General features: G+C 43.8%; 1 protein-coding gene across 3 annotated transcripts in view; it reads right to left on the bottom strand.

Moving 5' to 3' along the window:
* Positions 1 to 26,060, bottom strand: part of OSBPL10 (oxysterol binding protein like 10) — a 307,935-nt gene that overhangs the window by 50,231 nt on the left and 231,644 nt on the right. For all 3 annotated transcript variants that reach the window (XM_078072736.1, XM_078072739.1, XM_078072733.1), the window contains one exon: positions 17,635 to 17,789. In XM_078072736.1, the coding sequence (XP_077928862.1) occupies positions 17,635 to 17,789 (155 nt within the window). The remainder of the gene's footprint in view (positions 1 to 17,634; positions 17,790 to 26,060) is intronic.

Here is a 26,060-nt window from a genome sequence, read left to right on the forward strand (position 1 = left end):
CTAGAAGCCAGAAAAGGCAAGGGAACAGATTCTCCCCTACAGCCTCCAGGAAGGGTCCCTCCTCTTCCTTCGTGCAATAAATAGGCATGTCAGGCTCTCTGTGAGGCACAGTAGAGGAATACGGAAAAGATCTTAGTCCTCTTGGAACCTGAGGCCTTGCTGGGCAGACCGTGGTTTGGTTTTGGGGTCCCCCTTGGGGGATCACGCAGTGAGCTACGACAGGGGCCCAGGGAAAGTAGTAAGATGGTGGCAGGCGGATAAGGAAGCGAGCGAGCACCGAAGGCAGCAGGTGGAGCCAGAAGCGAAACTGGACCTGCCAGAAATGTCTGCAGATGGAGTTACTAGTAGACCGTGGGCAACATAACACAGCACAGAAGATTCATGCAGGCGGGAAGCATTCACAGGCGAGAAAGCCAACATCATCTCACCTTCCCTCCTCTCAGATCCAAGACAGACCTTGGAAGGGCCCCATCAGCATCCTGACGTCTCCATTTTGCTCTCCACACTCCTGCCTAGTCATCCAGACTTGAGGCCCCCGCAGGTGCTCGGACACCTTCCAGCACCACACCATCTAGACATCTAGCTGGTCCACACATCCCTTCCTGCTCGCATCTCTGCCACCACACCCGAGATCTTAGACACCTAACTGTATGATCCTACCAGTGTGCAGATTCTCCTTCTGCTCCAAACATTCCCCTCTTACACATTGCCTTGTGTTGCACCACTAGAATGTTCTTCCCCAAATACCCTCTTCTCCGTTCGAAAGTCTTCAGTGCCGTTCCATGGCTCAGAGAGAACTGCTATCCAGTCAGCCCAACCTGTAAGGCTCTCCTCCACCTACCCCTTTCTCCCTTTCCCTCCTGCTCCTCACCCGAACTCCCTCCCGCCTAGACAGTTGACGGCACCCTCACGGCACCCCCTAACCTCATACTGCCCAGCACAACAGCCACTGGCCACATGGATCTATGCAAATCCATTAAAAATAAGTAAAATTTAAAGTACGGTTCCCCAATGGCACTAGCCACATTTTAAGTATTCACCAGTCACACGTGGCTAGTGGCTACCATATTGGTCAGACTACAAACATTCCCATCATCGTAGCCTGTTGTATCGGATAGGCTGCTCTATGCTTTCCACGCCCTCCCCGTTCATTTCTCTGCTTTCTACCATTTGTTCTTTCTCTGCAAACACAGCCCCATGCCATGATATGGACTCCAATGACCCCAGGTCGTTAACAATCTCTCCCTCCTCTACAGCCCTTTGGCTAATCTTTGCCACGGTCACTCACAGGCCACTGCCAGGCCTATCTTTCCTTAACTTCTTGGTAATCCAAAGCTCACGGAGAAGAGGTCATTTTGAAAATCTGACATTCCTAATAAAGCACACAAGGACAATTTTACAAATACAGTCGCCTCAGAAACAACATGATGAAGGAGTGATGTACTGGGGGTAACCAATAGTATTAAAAGGACTCTGGACCTAAAAACTTAAAGGAATTCTACTATCTATGATTTGCTTCTTTTGTAACCATGGATGCACACCAAGAATACAACTCTGACTTTCTATATCCATGGTTTAAATTATTATTGATTTATGCTTTGTGCTGGGTGATGGATTTCTTCTGATTCTGCAGATGGTAAATACCTTTATTCAGAGAGTAAACACAATGAAACTCAGGTCGATGGCACCACGTTAGCGATGCTTTCAGACTCCACACTTGACGCCACCAATTGCTAGGCTGCCTAGTTTTTTCCACAAGTTATACACAGTTATGGGCCGGAACTCTTGAAAGAGACAGGAAAAAAAGACACAAAGCAACGAGGATGTGCAGAGCAGCTGTAGGAGAAGCTCCGAATCAGGCCTACATAATGTGTGGTTTCCGGACCTGCAGCCTCGGCATCACTGGGAACTTGACAACGAAGACGATCAAGAAAACCATCAGAGATAACCCAGGCTAGGGGCCCATCCCACACCTATGGAATCAAACTCTGGGGCCAATGAGTCCAGAACTGTGGATGTTTGGGGTTTTTTGGCTTCTATTTTTTAGTTGAAGTATAATTTATATATGGTGCAATGAGAGACCTTAGTGTACAGTATAACATGGCTTATGACCAATGTTATCACTTTATACCCAATTCATTTTTTTTTTTTTACCATCTTAACTATTTTTAAGTATTAACGGTGTGTTACCTGTATGGACGCTGTCGTGCAACAGCTTTCTAGAATTTTTTCAGCTTCCAAACTGAAACCCTACGCCCACTGGATAACTTCCCATTTCCTCCCCCATGGCCCTGCAGAACCTGTGTTCTGCCAAGCCCTCCAGGCGCTTCTGGTACGTTCTAGCGGTTGAGAAGCACTGCTCTAACCACCGCAGGCCACAGGGGGCAGCAGAGACAAGCAAGCAGGCCCCCGGGAAAGACTAGCAGGAGATGGACTATTGGCCCCTCTGGTTCTCCAAACCCAACCCCGAGCGCCTCCTGAGCACACGGCACCGCCTGAGGCGCAAGGGGACCCAAACATGGACAAATGGACAACTGTTCTCAAAAAACTGCGTAGGCACACGCTGAAGAAACAAACCGTCTTTCTCAACGTTCTCTCAGGTTCTGGAAATTCCACTTGACAGCCCCAAAACGGAAATGGAAAGCTATAAATTTTGATTGGAAGAGGGTGATTGTATTTTCATCAGTGGCCCCACCAGGCGGTCCTTTCATTCTGACTCTGAATTTCATCCGTCCATTTTAATCATTTATGCCTCTCATTTAGAAATTCCCAACTGCTTCTTTCCGATGGAAATCCCGGAAGGGTATGATAACACAAAGGAAATAACCAGGGGCACTGCAAACCACAGAATAGTTTTGATTTACAAGGCATTAAAAGCACGAGGCATTTACTGTTCTTTGCAGGCAAAAAGGGACTACATCATGAATAATGGAAGAAGCAAAGGGCATTAAGGACTCCTCCGCAGATACTGTTCTCTCCAGCCCACACTGAGGATTTCCTGGGCCCCGAGGCACGTATCAGTACATACACCAAAGAACCCCGGCCCTCCAGGATCTAAATTGTGCCAAGTCTACACCATCTCACTCCAAAAGGTCGAGTTTCTGGATTACTATTTCCTGACTCTCAAAAGAGCCAATGATTTAGTGCTAGAAGCACATCAAGAGCTAGGAATTTTAGAAACAACGCAAAGCTCGGGCGATTTTAGACTTTTCGTTTTTCTTAAAAAGAGGTCTGGTATATTTCCACTATATCCAGATTTTTGTAAATACTAACGGATGGGAAAGCATCCAGGAGAAACAGGCAGTAGTGTTTTGTAGGAGAAAAGAAAGAAAGAAAGAAACCAGAACAAAACCGCCTCCAGCTCTTCATTCTACGATGGGGAAGCACCAATAAGGCCCTATTAAAGCTACAATCTCTAAATCCCACTCAGTACCTTCTGGCTCAAATAGCAGGCATTTTCTCTGCTTCTTAATTTGCATTATGTATGTCCATTTTTCTAGCCACTGTGACTGAGGGTATTCAAAGGAGGTTTCTTTCTACTTTTATTCAAATGTGAATTGATACTTAGAATCTAAGAGGGTAATTGTAACAATTCATATTTTCCCCCTATTATTCCACTGCCATAAAATCCAAATGAGGCTTACTATGTCTTCTGCTTGAAAAACTGTCACATTATCACACTCTGCATTGCCCCATTTTCCAAATGCTTCATTCAGTGAAAACTTCAAAGGCAAATTTGTGAGACAGCTGTAGTCACCCTAGGGGACCGTGAACATGTGTGGTGAGCTCTATTAATGATCAGAACTGTGGGTTATTGTATTTAGCACAAAAAGAAGACAGTGAATTTTAAGGTGTAAATGTACTCTGGCGGGACCTACACTCTTCTAAATACTAAGTTCCTGTTTTCATTGGTTGTTTTGTTTTGTTCTGTTTTAATGATTACCCTGATGCAGTTTCCATTTCTCCAGCATAACCTAGCCTGCTATGCGGGCTCTTGAAGCTAGGTTTTCCATTACTTGGGTAGACATTTTGACAAATGTTGTACTCTTGTACACTAAGTCTTCATCCCATTCATGAAACAAACAACCCTCATGCAAGTTTAAAAATAACCCATGGTATGTGATGTTATGCTTGAAATTGATATTTAACTGGTTACTTTATCATGCCATCCATAATCTAAAGTCTTTAGAACTAAAAAAAAAAAAAAAAAAAAAAAAGTTTAACTTCTGATATTAAGTGCTTCGTTTTTGAGAAATAAACCACTGTTGTTTTTTCCAAGTTAATAAGTATCCTACATAAAACTGTCTTAAAAACCAGCAACGTCAGACCCTGGATGGAGAGAGAGGGTCCAAACCAGAACCACTGTCAAATGAGTCTATACACATTTCCACATTTCCTTCACAGCAAGGAGTAGGACCAGGGAGAAGGTGAGGGTGGGGATAACAAGGGCTCTACGTAGTCAGTAGTCTTTATGAGAGGACCATTTGGTTCTTGCTAGATGATGTTTCCAAGACGGACAAGCGTCTATCTCGGCTCACGGCTATTCCCATAGCTACTGGACCTCCCTCCCAAACAGAGCAACATGCTGGCTCATCCTGGTGGTGTTCCTAGACCGCAACACATACAATTCTGGAGCCTCATTTGAAACTAACACTAGATTACAAAAGGATGTAATGAGAGTCTGACTCTCAACCCGATTCAAACTAAGAGATCCTTCACGGGAAAAGATTCTGCAGTGGTGACTGTAACCATAATTGCTGCCATTACTTCTCATATCTGAAGTGCACCCAAGATGTGGACAAAATACTTGCCCCACATTATGAAGAACTAATTGGCTTAATATAAAAAGAACACTTATAAAATATTAATTAGGAAGTCCAAATGAATTGAAAAATGTGCAGAGGCTGTGAACAAGAGAAACATTAATGGCTAATATGTGAAACATATTCTTCACTTCATTCATAAGTACCAAATAGAAAGTACAACAAGACACCATTTTTCTTCTAAAATTAAAAACCAGAGGGGAGCCAGGCTGGCTCAGCCAGTGGAGCGTGCGACTCTTGATCTCGGGGTCGTGAGTTCAAGCCCCACACTGGGCATAGAGCTTAAAGATAAATATTAAAAATAAAATAAAAATAAAAACTGGCAAGAAAACAGGCACTTGATATTCGTTTCTAATGGCAAAAGTACAGGAAAATAGTAGCCCTCACACACCGCTGCGGAAGTATAAATTTGTCTCAGTCTTCAAGAGCAATTTGGTAATACTTAGAAGAATTTTTAACTCCCACATTTGTTGACTGAATTCCACTTAAACTCCACTGCTAGACAGTTCCCCTATATGAGACATAGTTGCGTTAAGTGTGCAAAATATGAGCAGAACCGTATTTGTAAAAGAAAAACTGGACAACCTAAATGTCTCTCAGAAGGTCTAATTAAATAAGGCACAGGGTTCCCCGAATCATGACACAACCCTAGAGTTGACTGCTCCGTAGCTGTTTAAAGGGATGCAAACAATCTTCGTATACTGACATGGGAGGGTACTGAAGATGTATTGTTCAATTAAAAAGCCACTTTACCTATACACGTTATCTGTAGTGTAATTTCATAGTTGTAAGAATTCCTATATATATATGTATGTTTGCTGTGCAAACTCCCCAGAAGAGAGACAGTAGCCCCCTGCTGGAGGCAGCAGCTAAAGAAGAGTTGAAACAGTGGACTTTTATTTCTGACTTCCTACAAAAGCCTCTGCTATTATTTTTATGGCAACAATTACGTTGTTTCACAATAATTTTTAAAGTCCTGCTCCTTCCACTGCCAACCTAAGAACTGTATAAACTGTTAGAAATGACCACAGGCTTCCATGTCCGGTTTAATCCTGAGGCTCTGGGGAGGCCGTGGGAGTCGGTGAAGGGGTGAGGGCCGGTGGCCAACTGGCAAAAACAAGTTTGAACTAGTTCCACTGTGTACAAAAAGCAAAGCCAGTGACTTCTTCTAATAGCACAGCCAGCTGAGCAGACTGCCTTCCGCAAAGGAACAATTGAACAATGTGCTCTACTTGGAGCCAGAGATCGATCTCAGGTTGATTTCCATGGTATTTCTAATGTATTTGGTGAATGCCAACTAATGCGCTTGCTGCGGTGGGCTGATGAATGGCCCAAAGACGTCCAAGTCCTAATCCCCAGGATGGTGACGATGTCAGGCTACGTGGCAGTAGGGCATTAAGGTTGCTAGTCAGCTGAACTTAAAGTCCGGAGATTATCTTGGATTATCTGGGTGGGCCCAACATAACCACAAGGGTCTTTAAAAATGGAAGAGGGAGACAGAGGAGGGAAGTCAGAGGTAGATAGGACTATGGAAAGAGCCAAAGAGAAGCAATATTCTTGGCCCAGAAGAGGAAGGGACCATGAGCCAAGGCAGGCAGACAGCCTCTAGAAGCTGGAAGAGCCAAGGAAATGGGTTCTCACCTAGAACCTCCAGAAAGGAATGTAGTCCTGCCAACAACTTGATTTTAGCCCACTGGGAGAGACTCGTGTCCCAGACTTCTAATCTACAGAACCGGAAGATGATAAATTTGTGTTGTCTAAGCTCTTAAATGTGTGGCAATTTGTTACAGCAGGAATGGGAAGCTAAAACAACCTGCCTAGACTTCCTTTATTTCTCGACACCCCAGACTTCCTCTGGTGGGCAAGCCTGGGCTACGCTGTGGAAATCAGCCCACCTGGGCATCTCACCCTACAGATGTCCAGTAACCTGGGCCCACCCAGGGGCCCAGCTAGCTGATTTTAGGACTTCCTCAGAGAGAACCCAGACAAGACACCAGCAACAAAACTGCCTTCATGGTTATTAAATTAGCTCTATCGGGAGAAGCCATATTTGAATAAGTTATTAATGAAAGCCCTTTGTAAATCATGCCTCACCATACAAATATACTTGTCATTTACACGCAGACTACTCTTTTGAAAGACTAACAAAAGAGAAATGAATCTCCCTTGAGGAACCCAGGATAGCACAGGAACACATGTTCTTAGGGGTTTCTCGAGACACTCATATCCACGGACAGGGATTTGCAAAGAACAATGTGAATAAGGGCTTACCACTGAGTACCTACTATGTACCAGGCATTGGGCTGAACACTGAAAATATGTGATCTCATCTGATTCTAACATTTCCATCAGGAAAGGACTCCCATCATTACCACTGATACTGCCCACGCCCCCATGGCAGTCAGTGAAGGCGATAGGTTTCAGATCACCCTGTCACCTCCACAGTGGGCGTCCTAGAGAGGCAGCCTGCTACCTCCATCAGGGACAGCTTAAACTGACATCTGCTTGATGCCAAAATGCTCAAAAGAAGGAGAATATTAGCTTTATTCCTATGGTCCTAGAAATGCAACCATTAACATACCTCCTCTCAAAATACCCCTCAGACTTTCAAAAACTTTTTATTCATCTCAGCCAAATTATCTAAAACAAAATCTCTCATTGTCTTTATTTTTTAATATATTTTTTAAGTAATCTCTATGCCCAATGTAGGGCTTGAACCCAAGACCCTGAAAGAGTCGCATGCCCCACGAAGCCAACCAGGCGCCCCCTCGTCTTTTTTTTTTTTTTAAGATTTTATTTGAGAGAGAGCACGCATGCGCACAAGAGGGGGGTAGGGGCAGAGGGAGAGGGACAAGCAGACTCCCCACTGAGCAGGGAGCCTGAGGGGGGTGGGGCTCGTTCCCAGGACCCTGAGATCATGACCTGAGACAAAGACACTTAACCAACTGAGCCACCCAGGCGCCCCTCATTGTCTTTATTATTATTTTGTACTTTATGTTCTACTGACTGCTTCTTCAAGGAATCGTGTTCAAAAAGGATATAAATCAAAAGCTTGCTTCTGTGACGCAGGCACTCTGATGTTTGTAAAGGCTTTCTGGGAGCAACCGCTGTGACACCTCTCCCTCACTCCGCAAGGCACAGGGGTCTCCACTCACCTAAGTGCAAACCATGATGTCACAGAGCAGCATCTAAAATGGGTGCCTATTTTCCCATTATGGGAATTTCTATATAAGAGCTCATTCTAAATAAAGTTTTTAGCTCTAAAAATGCATTCTAGCAGAATACAAAAAGGCAGGTAAACGTAAAAGTGGTCCCTTTCCCCTGCTTCCATGTCTTTTTCTCAATTCAGAGCATGAAATTGGTATCAGTCTACCATGAGAAAACTTCACAATCCCCAATGGAGTCCTTTTCTCCCTGAATTACATAATATATTTCTTTTTTTTTAAGTCAGAACTACAAGCTGGCCCTGCATTTCAGTACAAAGGCCATTGAAAAGAAAGATTTGGAATCTGAAACACATTTTCCAAAACATAACATCATTCATGGAAGAGGGCCATTTCCAGAGTGACCCACAAAGCTCTTTGAAGCTCGTAATGTGGCTTACGTACTCTACGTTCACCAGAAGGAGTTGAGATTTAATACCTCCGCAATATAAATTTTAAAATAACTCTAAAAAAAACAAAGTTACATACATTTCTTATTCTTTTGAAAGGAAAGAAACTCGGGTGAGATCGAGGAAAATGTAAAGAGAGATGTGGGACACTCTGAAGAACACTCCCATGGTTTTAAGGCTATCCAGTTCTCCAGTATGTTGAATTTCATTTCCAAAAAGGTTATGGTCTCCTTTTCCTCCATGTGTCTGTCTTTCTGCCACTCTTCTAATGCTTTTTCACGATGAGATCATTTGCTGGGATAAGCACAGCCAGTAGAGAGAGCCAAATATAACATCGGGACAGTCCAGCATCCACTTAGCTGGCTGCAGGGGCGGGGTGGGGTGGGGATGGAAATGACGGAGAAAAGGGGCCGGGGCGTCGGGGGAGGGGTGGGAGTGCAGTCTGCCAGAGGAGAAACAAGATGGTGGTGACGGGGTGTCACATGACACCTGAGTACACTCTCACCCCACAGAGCCCACCATGTGACCCTTGTTGCTCTAATATCTTCAAGGGCTAAGGTCCTGAGGTGAACTGGAGACAGGATGGCCAGCCAACTAGTTACTGGTAAAGTGTGTTCAAGTGGTGGAGTCCTGTATCCACCGAGTCTGAAAATCACTACCAGGACTTAGTGCTACAGCTTTCTTATTCCTACACACACACACACAATCTACATTCTGCCTGGTCAGTAGCTCACACCTTTCTTACCAAAAACTTAAAAATATACAATCTTGATTTAGCACCCAGTAAGCCCCTGTGCACCGTGTAGTACTAGGGTATCCACAGCCATCCACAAAATTCAATTCAAATTGCAAAAGGGATACAGAACTCATTGATTAATTCAGGCAAAGCCCAGAGTATATGCGAGAAAAGATTGTACTCTTTTCTTCCATAACATTCTTTCCCCAAGATCATAAATCTCAGAGCGTTGACTTTGCATCTTAGGAAAGTGAACGTCATCTGAGGCAGAGGATAAATCACCTTGAGAATAGTTATTCACTGTGGGCAAATAAAAATGTAAGCCAGGCAGATGGTGAAAAGCTCATTTCTCCTGGTATAATTTCATGGGAGCAGGCCAGCAAGGGAAAAAGCGGAGTGGGTTGTGAAATCTGGGGCCACGTTTATAGGAGGAGAGAAAAGACCCCAAAAACCAGAATACTAAAAATTATCATACCACATCGCTACAATCTCTTCAACTCTTCACCGCTGGTTCAGATCTGACTTCTTCCCTTCGTGGCACCAGCAGTGAGAGGAAGGCAGAGAGAAAAAAAACCCTACTAAACACGGCAGGGTTTTATGCCCATTCATTCACCGGGTTCAAAGCGCTTAATCCTCTGACTACTGCTGCAGAGTAGATGAGATTATACCACTCGGGGCTGGTTTTTTTCATGCTCCAGCTCACAGCTGTCAAATCCAAGGTGGCTGCCTCCCCAACAGTCTGGGCGCAGGTGTTTATGTCACAAAGCCACACTGGCTTGGGGGGGGGAGGGGAGAGAAGGGAGGCAACACGGTGACCACTCCTAAGCTACCCCCAAAGACCTGCTTATTCCAGTGTTGAAACCCGAAAAAAGTCTTGAGACACACCCTACAGGCCCCCCAGAAAGTAGAGCTGGGACCTTCCGCTACATTTCACCTCTCTCTTATAAAAGTAACACCCTGGGGCGCCTGGGTGGCTCAGTCAGTTAAGCATCTGACTCTTGATTTCGGCTCAAGTCATGAGATCCAGCCCCACGTCAGGCTCTATGCTCAGTGGGGAGTTTGCTTGAGATTCTCTCTCTTCCTCTCCCTCTGCCCTTGCTCCCCTTCACGATCTCTCTCTCTCTTAAAAAAAAAAAAAAAAAAAAAAAAACCAACAACAACAAAAACAACAATAACACCCAATCAAGAAAACAAAACCTTAATTACCACCCACAAAAAGGGAGAGAGGAAGAGAAAGAGAAGTAGGATGGAAGAAGGAACAAGTCCTTGGAAAGGGAGCATAAACTGAAATTAATCCCCCAAAGCTGCAGAGGGAATCACACCATCATGCCTTGTAGTAGGAGAGCTCATTAATGCCGCCAGAAACCAAGTTCAAGGAGCCCTTGAAAAATGCACACAGGGCTTAGGTCTGTGTGTGATGGTTATATTTGTTGTTGATTTGTTAAGAAAAAAAGGCCGAAAAATGTGGAGTTTTTTTACAAGACCAAAAGGAGCCCTTAGCCATGGGAGGCAGAACAACCACAGCCTTCTAGAATACCATAAAAACATGTCTTCAACTTCCATCCCATCTTACAGATGGTCATCTTAATTGCTACAGGCCACAGACAGACTTGCAGCCACATACCCCCAGGACCTACATCGTCTTGGCATACTAACCTGGAAATGTCCCTTGGCTAAAAACCATTTCTCCTGCTTCTCATCTCAAGATATTTTAAAAAATAATTCTAACTAGTGTGAAATACGCAGGGAGTTAAGAAGCTGGGTATCTTAGTCCGCTCATGCTGCCCTCACAAAATACCATGAATGAGGAGGTGTAAACAAGAGACTTTATTTTCTCACAGTTCTAGAGGCTGGAAGACAGGGAGCAGGCTACCAGCATGGCTGGGTTCTATGAAAGTGCTCTTCCTGGCTTGCTGAAGGCCCTCCTCTCACTGTGTCCTCTCTCCTCTTACAAGACTACAGTCCTACTGGATTAGGGTCCTGGATGAGGGCCCCACCTTATGACCTCGCTTAACCTTAGCTGCGTCCTAAAGACACCACCTCCCTGATACTGTTTGGCTAAATACACAAAGGTGAGATTGCTGGATCATACGGTAATTCTATTTTTAATTTTTTGAGGAATCTCCATACGGTTTCCAGAAGCCTACATCTTTGAGGCCCTCATGAGTTGCTATACCAAACATGGAAGTACTTATTGGCAGAATTCTTGTGTGAGAAGACTTCATTTATTGCTTGAGCCACTGATTGTTGGATTCTCAGTTACTGTATCTACTAGATACAGGAGATGGGCTGGTATACGGGAAAGGCACTGGCTTGGGAGGCAGGAAGTCCAGATATCCATCTTGTCTCCCACAGGCCAGCTGTGTGGACTTCTGGCAAATTAGTCAGCCACTCCAGTTTGGAGAGCAGCCACTGGACCCCTAACAATGCTTCTAAGATTTAGTGATTCAAAGGCCATGATTCAAAGAGGAAAAAAGTCTGTTCTACAGGAACTGGGAAGGAGATACAATCAAACTCGTGACAGGACGGGGCGTGGGGGAGGGAGGGGAAATCGTATCACCCACAAACTTCCTTGGAACAAATTCTAACAAACGTGATCAACAAAATTTCCTGTGTAGCGACCATTTGAAATTCAATTTTGTGGAGTTATCACAGAATTCCATAAAGTGATTTTCAATTGCTATAAGTCAGTGACAGCTGTCTCACTCCTTCATTAAATGGTTGGAATCAAATAAATATGGGTCACATATTTTGAACAAACACATAAGACTCAACATTTGTGTTAATTATCCAAAGGATCAAAACAACCTATTAGCTTATCTTCCAAAATCTATCACCATCCCATGCCTGATAAACACCCTCAGTCACATCTATTTATACATTTATATATCATGGAGAGGAAGAAGAGATGATAAAAATGGGTTGAGGGGATTATAAGGGCCAGGCTTCAACTTGAATGTCAGAGGATTTCAAACTGCCAGCATCCTATGTCGTTAAGTGGTTCAAAAGTTCACTGCTAAAATGACAAATCCACCAAGGGCATGGAAATTCTTCTTGAGGAAAATTCAGCTGAATCTTTTGTATGTGCCTCCCTCCTTTATTTGTAAAACAATCTCCTCCCTTAGGGAAGAGTGGGAGAGATGATGACACGCTTACTTAAAAATTCAATTTTGCAATTTTCTAACTGAAGCTCATTTGCCTAAATGCTAGTGGTCAGTACTTGGGGGCATTATGAGAAGTCTTTCTGAATCTGCTAGATTTGGGGGAGAGTAGGGTGTGTGGTCTCTTAATAGCTTTGTTGCCACTGTAGTTCAGACAATTAACTAGGCAATGTTTATAAAGAACAATCAACCCCAGGGTCGCCAGGAACTGACAGTGTGTTGTTGTTGTTGTTGTTGCTGCTGTTGTTGTTGGTGGTGGGGAGGGGCAGAGGGAGAAAATCTTCAAGCAGACTCCCAGCTGAGCGTGGAGCCAGACACAGGGCTCTTATCTCACGACCCATGAGATCATGACCTGAGCTGAAACCAAGAGTCAGATGTTTAACTGACTGAGCCACCCGGATGCCCCACTGACAGCATGCTCTTGAGGCACAAGCTTTAAAACCCCTCTGTTCAGGGGCGCCTGGGTGGCTCAGTTGGTTAAGTGACTGCCTTCGGCTCAGGTCATGATCCTAGAGTCCTGGGACCGAGTCCCGCATCGGGATCCCTGCTCAGCAGGGAGTCTGCTTCTCCCTCTGACCCTCCCCCCTCTCATGTGCGCTCTCTCTCTCTCTCTCTCTCTTATTCTCGCCGTCTCAAATAAATAAATAAATAAAATCTTTTAAAAATAAATAAATAAATAAAACCCTCTGTTCAGGGTCTCCAATAGAGAGATAAATAGAACTGACCCTCCATCTTCTCCCTCCAGACCAGGGGGTAGGTATATGGGCACCAAATATCTGCCTTATATGATTAATACAATACTATATTAAACGTTTCCCTTTTTCTATTTTATCCATGGGGGATTTGAGTAAGTTAAGTTTACCAAATGTTCTTCATCTGGTGAATGGATAAACAAACTCTGAATCCAATGGATACTATTCAGCAATAAGAAGGCATGAACCACTGACTAATATAACAACATGGATGAATCACAAATGCATTCCACTAAACAAAAGAAACCCTACTAAAAAGGCTACATACTATATGATTTCATTTAAATGCCATTCCAGAAAAGGCAAAGCTATATGGACAGAAAACAGAAGAGGACTGCCAAGGGCTTAAGTATAAAGGAACACTAGGGAATTTTGGAAAGTGATAGAATTATTCCATATTTTAATGGGCTTAAAAGTGATAAAATTGCATTTTAAAAGGGTGACTTTTATTATTCCTGAATTATGCCTCCATACAACTGACTTTTAGAAATCTTAAGGTTCTGTCCCTTCAGAAAGGTAGGTATACACGGTCACATTCGTGATTGTCTCCATGTCACCCTCAGCTTTCCTATTCCAATGGCTCACCCAGTCTTGATCCACAGCAGGAAACAGAAACCACACCAGGTATTTCAATCAGAAAGGGACTGGGTATGGGAATTAGGTGCTTACAGAATCTCTGAAAGGCATGGAGGAGCAAAGTCCCCTTTCAACTCTTTATTTCAAGGACACACCACGGTAGGTAGTCATGATCCCAGTGTTGGGAAGTGGCTGCTGCTGCCAACCCAACAGCTTGTCAAGTCCACGTAGGTGGGCCTAAGGCCCCAGGACAATGCATCTGGTCCCTGCAAGTGCCTCGGAACACCCACATCCCCATGACCTTGCCCACCAGCAGCACCAGCAGAGGAAACTTGGTCTCCATCTCAGCCTTCCAAATCTCACAGAAATGCATTTATGGGACCTGTCATGCATTCAGAAACCTAACTGTAAGAAATTCTTGGACATGCAGTTGTTAGGTTTCCCATCAGGAGGGTGGAAATGAAGGTCAAGAGAGCCAATCCCAGTATCTCCCCATCACAGTTCTCCCTGTCCTGGTACAAGGCATTCTTCCCCAAAGATAGCACAACAAAAACCTTTTTCTGTCTAAATTTAAATTTCAAATGGTGCTAAGAGACTTGAAAAATTGTTCTGCTAATGGGTAAAACCAAGATCCTAACTCATCTCATTATGGAAGAATATTTCACTTTCACATATAGTTAGTTCTAGCACCAGCAGAATAAAATTTTAAGATCACTGCACTTGATAATAGAGCCAACTACAGTTCTGCTCTAACTCATGTATTAAGTACACATGCGTCTTTGAGTTTTATTCTGCTGGGAATTAAACTTGATGAAGCTTGAAAATGCATTAATTTTCCCGGTATCTGTAAGCTGTTTTACAGTAAAGCCAGCACTAGGGTAGGGAGTTTGACACTGTGATTTATAACAAGAAATATATATATTTGGTTTTGTCCCCATTCCTGGCATAGTGTTCCTAAAACTCTTGGAATTCCTGAAGGGATGAGAGAGATGAAGGTGTCTTTTGTTACATTAATGAGTGACCTTTAGAAGCCCCTTGGGAACCTAAGGATGGTGACTGTCTCCAGTGGAACTAACACGATGATTAGAGGGGTGCAACTTTCAGTCCTACCCCCTGACTTCCGGGGGAGGGGCTGGGGGAGGTGGAGTTCTGTCACCAACAATTTAATCAGTCTTGCCTCTGGAATGAAGCTTCCATAAAACCCCAAAACAACAAGGTTCAGAGAGCTTCCGGGTTGGTGAACTTGGGGAGGTGCTGGGGGGGTTGCTGGGGAGGTCATGGCAGCTCACGCGCCTTCCCCAAGCATCTCTTCCATCTGTTCCTGAATTCTAATCTTTTATAATAAACTGGGAAGTGTTTCGCTGAGTTCTGTGAGCCATTCAAGCAAATTATGAAAACCCAAGGAGGGGGTCATGAGAACCTCTGATCTATAGCCCATTGGCAGAAGCACAGGTGACCTGTCTCCATGTCAGAACTTGTGATTGGCTGAAGGTGTGTGTGGGGGGTCGAGGGGCAGGACAGTCTTGTGGGGCTGAGCCCTTCACCTGTGGGATGCGAAGCTCTCCCCAGGGAGACCATGTCAGAGTTGAACTGAACTGTATGATGCCAAGTCTGTGTCCAGTGAGAACTGGATTGAGTTAATTGCTTGCTGGTATTAAAAAAGCACACACCCATCGGAGGGAGGTATACCTTTTATACCCTAATTATTGCTTCTAAAGATTTAAAACAAGCAGCAAACCAGAAGAAAATAGTTTACTCAATTAAAGTGCCACAGTAACTACAATCCTGAGTTTCACTGGCGATCACTCACATAGTAACTCATTCTCTATATTGAAGGGTTAAGGAACATATTCACAAGGAATTTTTAGCCTCTAGGAATTTCACTTCACTCCTTCTTGGGTTATCTCTCCAAATTGTGCAAAAAGGAGGCAATGGAAACATTTTCCTTTTTCTGACAGGAAAATGATTGGGTCAATATTGCTAGCTTCTTCAGTTCTCAAAAGAAAAACAAAAAAAAAGTGACAAAGCACAATGGCCTAGAGTAAAAATAGTATCCAACCAACACTAGCTGTTGGGGTTGTGAGAAGCATCTACCACAGCGATCACTGGAAAAAATGAAAGGAGTCTCAAACTCTCCCTTCTTCGAAAACCATCAAAACACCATCATGTCCCCATAAGTCCTCCCTGCTATGAGGACTTACCTACCAATACCTTACACCGCTCTGACTGGAGTAAAGGTAATACGACAACCAGAAATTGATGCTATTTATAACTTAAGGGTGAAAAAAGTTCTCCCTAGTTCTTCTCTTTCAAAGTATTTTTAAAAAGTTGAACCTGGAAGCTAGTCCTTTCTTGTGGACAATTATATACTCTTCTGTCAATGCCAGTGACTGGTAAGGCAAAGAGAGCAACAATTTTAAGTAAAAAGGACAGGCCTGGCCTCTCGAGCTTCAGGATTAGAGGAAAAGCAGAAAAAACACGCAGAAGGATTCCCAGAATGGGGGAGGACACCAGCCCTAATAAGTAAGCTTCTTAGGTTATGGCTTCTGTTGGGTTTTGCCCAAGAATGCTGCTGGGAATGAGATCCTATAAAATTGTTACTGAAGATCTAATAACTTACTTCCCTACTCTTAATTCTTCCCTAGAGCAAGATTTTAAATGTATTTATTATGACGTGAACCCCAAAGGTTCTCTGCCAAGGGAATGAAGGATATTATTGTAGTTTTCAACTCTTGAGCGGCTAAGCACCTCACCCTCAAATGCCAACTCCCCCCCCCCCGCCCCGCCAGCCGCCAAGGCTCTCAAAAGAGCAATAGGACAGTGGGGCTCCTACCATTTATTCCATCACCAACTTACCTGCCAGTTCACCTATACATCAGCTGCGAGTGTTTCAAACTGAAACTCCTGGTACAGGCAGAAGCAAGTGCCTTTGAGAATCTCACGTCCCCTATTCTTTTCATACCCTGCGAAGGCACCTTATAGATGCTAATGGAACACTTGTAGGCAGGCTGATCCTACCTCTGTAAGAGCCAAGCTACCAAAGTCCCTGTCCCAGAATATGATCATGTGAAGCTTGGAGAAAACTTTCAATTGATAACCAAGACCATTGGACCCAAGCAGCTGCCTTGGGGCTCTCTACCTTCCCCAACAGATTTTATGAGCACCCTACATTTTTCAGGCTAAGGGGATTTCAGTTAGAATTAAGAACAACCTCTAACGCGTGAGTCAGGTATGGCTCAGCCCAGTTCACAAGGTCCCGCAGAGAGAATGCGTGCATCAAACAGAAAAGAAAATACAGAAGTTCCCTTGCGACACAAAGTGAAATCGACAGGAGGACGCGCTGTGTGTGGCTCCCTTCCAGTGGTCACTGGGAGGCACGGTTAGTCGGGAGAAGCGTGTGGGCAGGGGGCAGTCCATGGAGCCTGCCGAGGCCTGGCTCATCGGGAGGCTCTGCAGGGGCCACGCCCCCACCCGCCCCCGACCCTGACCTGGCAGGGCAGGAGTCCCCGCAGCTGGAGGGGAGCCCAGGAGTCTCAACCACGGCCCCAGGGACGCATGCAGGGGTCGAGCGTGTGAGGCAGGCGCTAATGTTAGCACAAACCACATGAAGAAGCCATTATTCAGGGGAGCGACATAATATATTGTAACTGCTCCCAGCATGTCAACAGGCATCATTTTAATGGGTGCGTTTGAACTTCTCCCACTTGAAGTTAAAATGACTCCCATTTCAATGAAAATAGGAGATTCCTCATTGGTAGGATCACATTTCAGACACGGCAGCTGCCAGACACGAGAACAGAAGTGCCAGGCGTGCCCAGAGCCGATTTTGTCTCTCCAGGCAATGTGTCCATTTTATAATTTGTCTCCTCTTCAAACAAAGAGATGAGCAAGTTACAAATATAATTACTACATTTCTGAACAAGCGAGAACACAAGCCACACGGGTGCAGAGAGAGAACTAACGGCTCGCTTACCTCGGGCTCTGGCGGCAAGCTTTGCTCTTCTGCAGCGGAGTTTGGTAAAATCGCCCAGGTTATGTTGGCACTGGTTGATGGCAAAGAGCCAAGGGTCCCATTTTTCAGCTGCTCTGTGGAATGTGACTTGGGCCCGTGCCACCCCAGGATGTTCTCTGCAATAAAGACCGAGAATGATGCCAAGTATGTTCCAACTTAAAACATTTACAGCTCAAGAATATGTGTACCCCACTGTATAAGGAGACGGACTTGAAATGGGCTCAATTTGAAGCGGACTGTGGTAAATTTAAGCAGGCTTGTTCTGAACGAGGTACCAAGTGTGGATTTGGATCTTATAAACTAGTTTCTGTATGATGGCAGTACCAGAATTATTACCATAGGCTGTTTCTTTCCCCATCCTTGGGCAAAAAAAAAAGAAAAAATAAGATCGCATTCACCAAAGGCATATTTTCTTAAAAGTGTTTTTCTTAATTTTTTAAGAAAAAATATTTATATAAAGATATTTATCATTAAAACATTAGAATAAACAACAAGTCAAATTTTATCAGAAAGGAGCTGCTCAAATTGTGGTTTAATTGCCAATCGGCATAATGACCTGCAAAGTTGCCGTGCCTCGCCCCCCCCCCCCCCCGTAGATGTGGCTGCTAGGGCAGAAGTCCGGAAGCCCCAACACGAAGGACACTTGTTCATTCCATTCTAGCAAGAAACACGTTTATAAACACCAGTCTGATAAACCAAAGGCATTTTACTAATCCTCCCTCAACCCTGGGGGGGAAACAAAAAAAGACTTCTTTAATTCTAATACTGTTTATTTAGGAGTCAGGTGTTATTATAGAATCTCTAGGTATGCTTATTAGTGGGGACAGGAGTAAACACAGGGGATTCCTTTATCAATTCTACCACTGGAATAAGAATAGGTCTCAAACTCAGCTGACCCTCCCCCTGGAGACTGTGTTCTCCGTCTAAGAGCAAGGATAAGGGATGAAGAAAAGGTAGGCTGAAGTGGATATTGCCTTACATGAACTAGAACTCGACCACGCAGGGTCTCCGAAGTTCCATCAGTAATCCTATCCGTTAATTAGCCTTTTCGTTAGAGGCTACTCAAAGAAAAATCGACAAGTATCCCAGACTTTCAACACCTTGGGAGACTCTGGTTGATAGAAACAAAATAACAGAGCCAGCTGAGATGGCTGTATGCGTGCTGAGTGTGTATGCTACTATCCAACACAAGCATATTTTTATGCAGAATTTTTTTTTTTTAAAAAACGTCAAGTGTTAGATCACATAGCTGTGGCTTAAAAACCTCAAGTGGCTTCTCATGGCAACTGGAACGTAATCTAGCTGCCTGGCTTGCAAGACTGCCCAGTCTCATTTCACTTTCTCCCCAGTGCTCACTGTGCTCAAGTCATGCTGGTAGTTTTTCCATTCCTCAAGTGAGCCAAGTTCATTCAGGTCAAGAGCCTTTGCGCGCACCCTTCCATCTGCTCCAAACGCCACCCCTCCAGTTCTTCTACATGGGGGAGAGGTCTCCTTCATAAATCCAGGGGTTGACTCAAATATCACTTGCTCAGGGAAGCCCCCTGGGACCTCCCCAGCCAAAGCATCGCCCCAAAGGCACCCCCAGTCCCATCAGTCAGTTTACTGTCTTCACAGAACTTAGCACTATCTGAACTCACCCTGCTCATTTGTTGGTCTACTGTGTTTCTCTCCTCCCTAAAATGTCAGCTCCTGAAAGCAGAGACAATATTGCCCTTGCTCAGGGCTGGGTATCCAGAACCTAGAATATGGTCAGGCAAAGAGTATGCACTCAATAACTATGTGCCAAAATGAATGAATGACTATCAAGATTTTCACAGACAGTAAATTTCAAAAGGAATGTGCATTTTACAACCTCCTAAAAGTTAAGAAATAAGAAACAGCAAAAAGAGAGAAAGTAGAATGGATGGTGGTTGCTAGGGGCTGGGGGTAGGGGAATGGGGAATTAGTGTTTAATGGGTATGGAGTTTGTTTCACAAGATAGAGTTCTAGAGGTTGGTTACACAGCAATGTGAATGTACTCAACACTCTACTGAGCTATATACTTAAAAATGGTTAAGGTGGTAAATTTCTGAATATGGGTGTTTTACATTTTTTTAATGGCAAAATAGCATCTATATTATCAGTTCTTGATATCATTTTAAAAAAGGTGAAAACTCACAATACTAAAAACCAAAGGCTGAAGGATAAGCTAAGACCAGACTTGGGAGGAATCCCCATAAATAATAAGGCGGATGGGGCTGGACTAAGAAAACCAACCCAAGGTTAAAGACACCAGAATCTGCCATGAGAAAGGTAGGAAGAGACTTCTTACACCTGTCCTGCTGACCAACTCCTTATCAGCAACTGCAAGTTGGATTCAGATCTTAAGTACTGAGCAGCTGTCTTATCAATACAGGAGTACTACTTTTTCTAAAAAAAAAAAAAAATTTATGCAAGTAGTAAATTTCCTCTAGAGTAATTAGGAAAACTTAAGAAGCACTAAGGAAAAGTAAGATCTGCTTGCCTAGGTGATTGGGACAATATTCCCTTCATTACTTCTACACCTCAACTCTGTCCCTCCCTCCCCTCCATACCACCATCATTCAGAGATGATAATCCAGGAGACAATGGGGCAGGAAGTAGAGTCCCACAGGCAGTGACACACTGCATTCAGGAATAGACACAAACCAGGACAGGAAGAGAGAAGGTAGCAATGCATGCTGGGGAATGTAGTCTTCTGGATACTCTACGGATTCAGCATATCAAAGAATCAGTGAGTGAGGACCAGAGAGAAGCCCATCCTAGGCCAATCCAGGTGCTCTATTAAATGATCACTTAGTTTGGAAGTCTGGCTAGGCCTGCCTCATTGGAGGATGAAGGAGGAAAATTCTAACAGAGTAAATGAGATAGGGGCGCCTGGGTGGCTCAGTCAGTTAAGCGTCTGCCTTCAGCTCAGGTCATAATCCCAGGGTCCTGGGATCAAGCCCCACGTCTGGCTCCCTGCTCAGCGGGGAGCCTGCTTTTCCCTCCCCCCGCCCCCCCACTCGTGCTCTCTCCGCTCTCTCTCTCTCAAATAAAGAAAATTAAATTAAATTAAATTAAAAAACAGAGTAATGAGATAGATTATATAGAGCTTGGGAAAAGAAGTGGAATCCTCAGAAAGCTTAGAGGAAGAATCCATCTCTGAAATTTCTAATGTAAGGCCTTTGGCTCAGGTCATGTCTCAGGGCCGTGAGGTTGAGCCCCTTGTCGGCCACCATGCTGAGCATGGAGCCTGCTTAAGATGCTCTCTCCCTCCCCAGCAGAGGGAGAGGGAGAGAGAATCTTAAGCAGAATACACAACAGAGATCCAAGAGGCCCTGATGGACAGAGATCAGGTCAATGGAACAGAAACAACAAATAATGGCAGAAGAAACAGCCTGAGCAGAAGAGAGAGCTTGGGTGCGCTGGTACAGTCTACCACTTTCCAGCAAAGACAACGGGGAAAAGACACATCTACACACAGCTTGGAAATCTTTTTTTTTTTTTTTTGGCTTTTCATTGCTGGAATTTCAAACTCATATGAAAGTAGACTATAATGTATGGCCTAGCTCATGAAGTCTGGCAATATTTTTGAATAATAAAAATCAAGAGAATATTTTCCCAATCATTTAAGGCAGAAAAGTTAGACTTGCCTTAAAGGAAAATAAACTAGTTTTGAATTTTGCTACAATACTAGATGTCAGAAGGTGAACAGGTGAAGAGAGGAATGCAAACAAAAGTCCACAGATTTGGGGGCGGGGTGAGGGGCCAGAGGATAATGCTGTCTGCAGCCAAATGATCTTTCCTCTGCTAAGAAGCTCTTTCGAGGTAGCAAGGACTACTGTATGCAACTTACATGTGTTAACTCATCTAATCCTAAAAATGACCCATGAGGTAGGTCTTACTATTATGCCCATTTGTCAGATAAAGAAATAGAGGCACAAATAGCCAGTAAGTGGTAGAATCAAGATTAAAACTGAGGCAGCCTGGTTCTAGCACCCAGACTCTTAAACTTTACACACTGTATGCTTTCCCGGAGCACCTCAGAGACTCAGAACTAAGTTTCCACCCTCTGTGGGAAAAAACTACTTGAGGACATGTACCGACATATGAAGAAAAGAAGCAGAATCAGGAACTCAAGGTTGGAAAATTGTGTATTAAAAGGACTGAACCCCATTAAACACAGAGCCGAGCAGAGCTGTGGTGTCAGGGGAAGTAAGAAGGACAATCCCCTCGGGTGTAAATTTTAAAGTGGCACCAACAAGACACTCAGTAATCAGGATAAATGACATTTTCACATAATATTTTTAAAACCAAAATTAATGGAAAAAGTCTTGCAAAACTCAGTCTCCCTTGCCTTGCTGCATTGAATCCTGTCTTAATTTAAAATTTTGATATTTTGTTCATCCTGGATTATTTCTGCATTAATTTTGGTTCAGAAACATGTCATTAAAGGATCATTATCTTAATTATTTGGCACCCCTTAAATTTGTGCTCAAGGTGAGTGCCTCATACACCTCACCCCAGTCCCAGGCCTGGTAGTGAACTGAAATAATTTTTCTAAACATGGTTACATGACTGAGTATTAAATCAAAATTATTTTAAAGAGATTTAATCATTACCACATTAAGTATTGAATTAATATTAAGATATTAACAATAGCCCCCATATTATATTACCAAAAATAGGGAAGCATATCAGAGAAACAGGAAATTAAAGTATGCTGAGTTTTCATCACTAAAGGAGAGAGTCAAAAAGAAGTGTCATTCTTGACTTTGATGATTAGAAAAATACAGGTTAAGTTTATGTTTAGTACAGCATTATTTACAATAGCCAAATTATGGAAGCAGCCCAAGTGCCCATCCATAGATGAATGGAGAAAGACAACACACACACACACAAACACACACACACACACACTGGAATATTACTTAGCCATAAAAAGGAATGAGATCTTACCATTTGCAACAACATGGATGGAACTAGAGAGTATAATGCTAAGTGAAATAAGTCAGTCAGAGAAAGACAAGTACTATATGATTTCACCCATATGTGGAATTTAAGAAACAAAACAAACAAGCAAAGAAAAAAAAAAGAGAAAATATAGGTTAAAGAATGCTTATGAAAAACATAATGTCAGGGCACCCAGGTGGCTCAGTCAGTTAAGCATCTGACTCTTGGTTTTGTCTCGGGTCATGATCTCAGGGTCATGGGATCGAGCCCCATGTTGGGCTCCGTGCTCAGCACGGAGTCCACTTGTCCCTCTCCCTCTCCTCATTCCCCAGCTCATGAGTGCATTCTCTCTAAAATAAATAAATAAGTAAAATCTTAAAAAAAAAAACAAAAAAACGGGCACCTGTGTGGCTCAGTAGGTTAAGCATCTGCCTTTGGTTCAGGTCATAATCACGGGGTCCTGAGATTGAACCCCACCTCGGGCTTCCTGCTCCGTGGGGAGCCTGCTTCTTCCTCTCCTCCCCGCTCGTGCTCTCTCTCGCTATCTCTGTCGCTATATCTCTCTCTCTCTCTCAAATAAATAAATTCTAAAAATTAAAAACTAAAAAAAAAAAGTAACTGCTACTAAAATTTATATACATATTGTTCCCGAAACACTAAAGATGATGAGTCAAGGAAGTACAACCTATGTAGCAAAATAAAGAGAAAACAAGAAAAGCCACAGGGAAGCAGGAAAACAAAAAGCATAAAGGATTACCCTACCAGGAAAACAAACAGCAGTTTAAATAAATAAATGGACTGCGTTACTCTATTGAAAGGCAGACTCTCAAGACTGTGTCCTAAAACAAACGCAAGTCTAGACCATACTTCCTTAATTATAAGACACACCCATTTCCCAAACACTCCGGAACAAGTTTGTCCTACAGTCAGTATCGTGTCAGATTTCATCTGCAGCTTTTTCCTTCTCAGGAGCACTGAGGATAATGGTGTGTTTTACTACTACTGACAGTTGAGAAAATATGCCGCACCTATAGAAATTGACTCAAGTAGGAAGATGGTCAAAAGTAGGTTCTCCAGTAGGAAGGCGGTCTCAAGTAGGAAGAAGGTCAAAAACAGACCGAGACGTACAAATGAAAGGACAACTAGGAACAGACATTACCATGTGGCTGCTGACAAACTGTCAACTCAAGTAGCTGGAGATCCACTGGCTTTCGTTCCCTCCGGGAACACCCTGACGCTCATGAGCGGGGAGACCATGGAAGATGACAGAACAGAAGAGAACAGGAAGGCGGAGGGTGGTCCACCGAATGGCAAATCCAGTCCTTAAAAGAGGCTTTTTACACACACCTGCAACTCCTCACACGACACACCATAGTCGATAGGACAACACCAGGAGGAAGGAAAGCGACTGTATATGGTTTAGTTCCCTGAACCAACTAGAAGCAGAAAGAAAGCGACCGAAGATTTAACTGTGGGCATTAAGACTGGACTGTGGAACTGCTTTCATCTGTCCTTGGCCTTAGCTTCAGCCTTGCTTGGAGTGCTGAGGGCTGCAGTCTCCATGCCGGGGCTAAGAGGCCTCTGCCCAGAGGCCTCTGACAGCACCCAACCCTCGTCCTGCAACACAGTGACTTCATGCGTCCTATGCTCAGTAAACCTAAGTCTTCCAAGAAGAGAAAGATGGATATTGACAAACCTGAAGACAACAGAAGGCACATTTACAATGGAAAGCTACGATGTTAGTATCTAACTGCTTTCTTTAGGGAGAATGTGCCACTCAAAATCTCCCTTTGGATAGCTCTAACAACAACAAAATCCACCCACCTGAAATATTCTACAATGCTAGTTTTTCTTTTTTTCTCCAATATGCTATTTACTGGAGGAATCATCACGTTTCCATCTTGGCTTTTAACCACAAAATGAGGGAAAGTGACTCGTGTGGGGCACATCCTCACCAGAAGCGGAAGGTGTCTGGAAAGAAGGTGTAAGAGACAGAGACAACAAAGTGGAAAGAGAGGAACACTGGCAGTCTGAGGACGTCTCTGGAAAAAAGAGAAGCACAGCAGAAGGAAGAAGGCCACCCAGCCAGAGAGGCCACAAAGGCCTTATGAGAGGCTCACTTATTCACCCTTTTTGCCAAACCTCCAAACGGAAAGGCCAATGCAACTGGCTTCTTCTAACTGACAAGCCCCACAAACCTTATAAGAGAATGAAAAAGTTATTGGAAGGACAAGTTAAGAAAAGCACATTAAACTCTGCTCTGGTTCTCCCCTCTTCGATGACACATCTCTTGATCTCTTGTCCTGATTTATGTCCAAGGGCACGTGGGTCACCTGCTGCAATTCCCCAACACCCTGCTGTCACTTGCTCCGGCAGTTCTGACTTCAGCATTTTTTCCCAACATGCCTTGCACCGACCACACTGTCAGCATCCAGCTCTTACCTGGCACTAGAATGTATTTGTCTGGTTACAGGTGTCTGCTCTGACTCCTGAACCATGCTCCCCAGATCAAGACCTGCAAGCAAGGAATTAACCAGAAGCAATGCCAACAGAGTACTCTGCTCTCCAAACCACTCCAAAGGTCTAGTTTCTCTCCCACACTGGCAACCCACCCAAAGCCCAGACCCTCAAGTAGCTCTCAGCTTTTTCTAACTGTGAGTGAAGTCCTACCCACCCTTCCAAGTAGAGACGGAGGCATGCATCTAGACTGAGGAGAACGGATGCCTGCCTACCGGCCCCCATCCATCATTTGCCTCCATCAAGCTATTCAAGTAGATTTAGTAGTTCCCAGGAACAGAACTACAGGAGCTGTGGCCTAAAGGGCAAGTTACTTGATTAATCTGAATTACAAACTTCTCCATAAATGGAAATTAAATGAAACATTTCAGGCTACTATATCTTAGAGATAAGATCAGAGACAGGTCTAGGAGCCCAAAACGAGTAAATGGTGGGCGGACGAATACTGAAGCATTTTTGGATTTCAGGTCAGTTGCTCCTGTGCTTGAGATGAAATGAGCGTTAAGGAGCAACATTTACAGACAAAGGCTCCAAAGCCAACTGGTTCCCCAGAAGATACAATGAAATGCTATGGAAGATGAAATGCTACAAGCCCACAAATTAATTTCTGATTCAGAAAATTTCTTTAGGAAGAAATACAACAGTGGGAGGACCAGAAAGCAAAGAAGCCAGAATCAAGAACAATGCGTGTGGATATTTAGTATGCTGTAAGCAATCTGTGCCTCCCTGCCCATCGAACATTTAAAGGAAACCCTGATGGAGTTTCACCGTAATGAGATTTTGATTTCCATCAAACCAGGATGGCACTCCTTAGATATAAGCATTATGCTTTTATCCGTGGGAGTCAGGCTGCTGTAACTATTGTCAAGTTCAAGAGCCCTAAGATTCCAAACAAAGATATTTTGTGCTGACATTCC

The sequence above is a fragment of the Halichoerus grypus genome, chromosome 1 (assembly GCF_964656455.1).
Source record: "Halichoerus grypus chromosome 1, mHalGry1.hap1.1, whole genome shotgun sequence".
NCBI lineage: Eukaryota > Metazoa > Chordata > Mammalia > Carnivora > Phocidae > Halichoerus > Halichoerus grypus.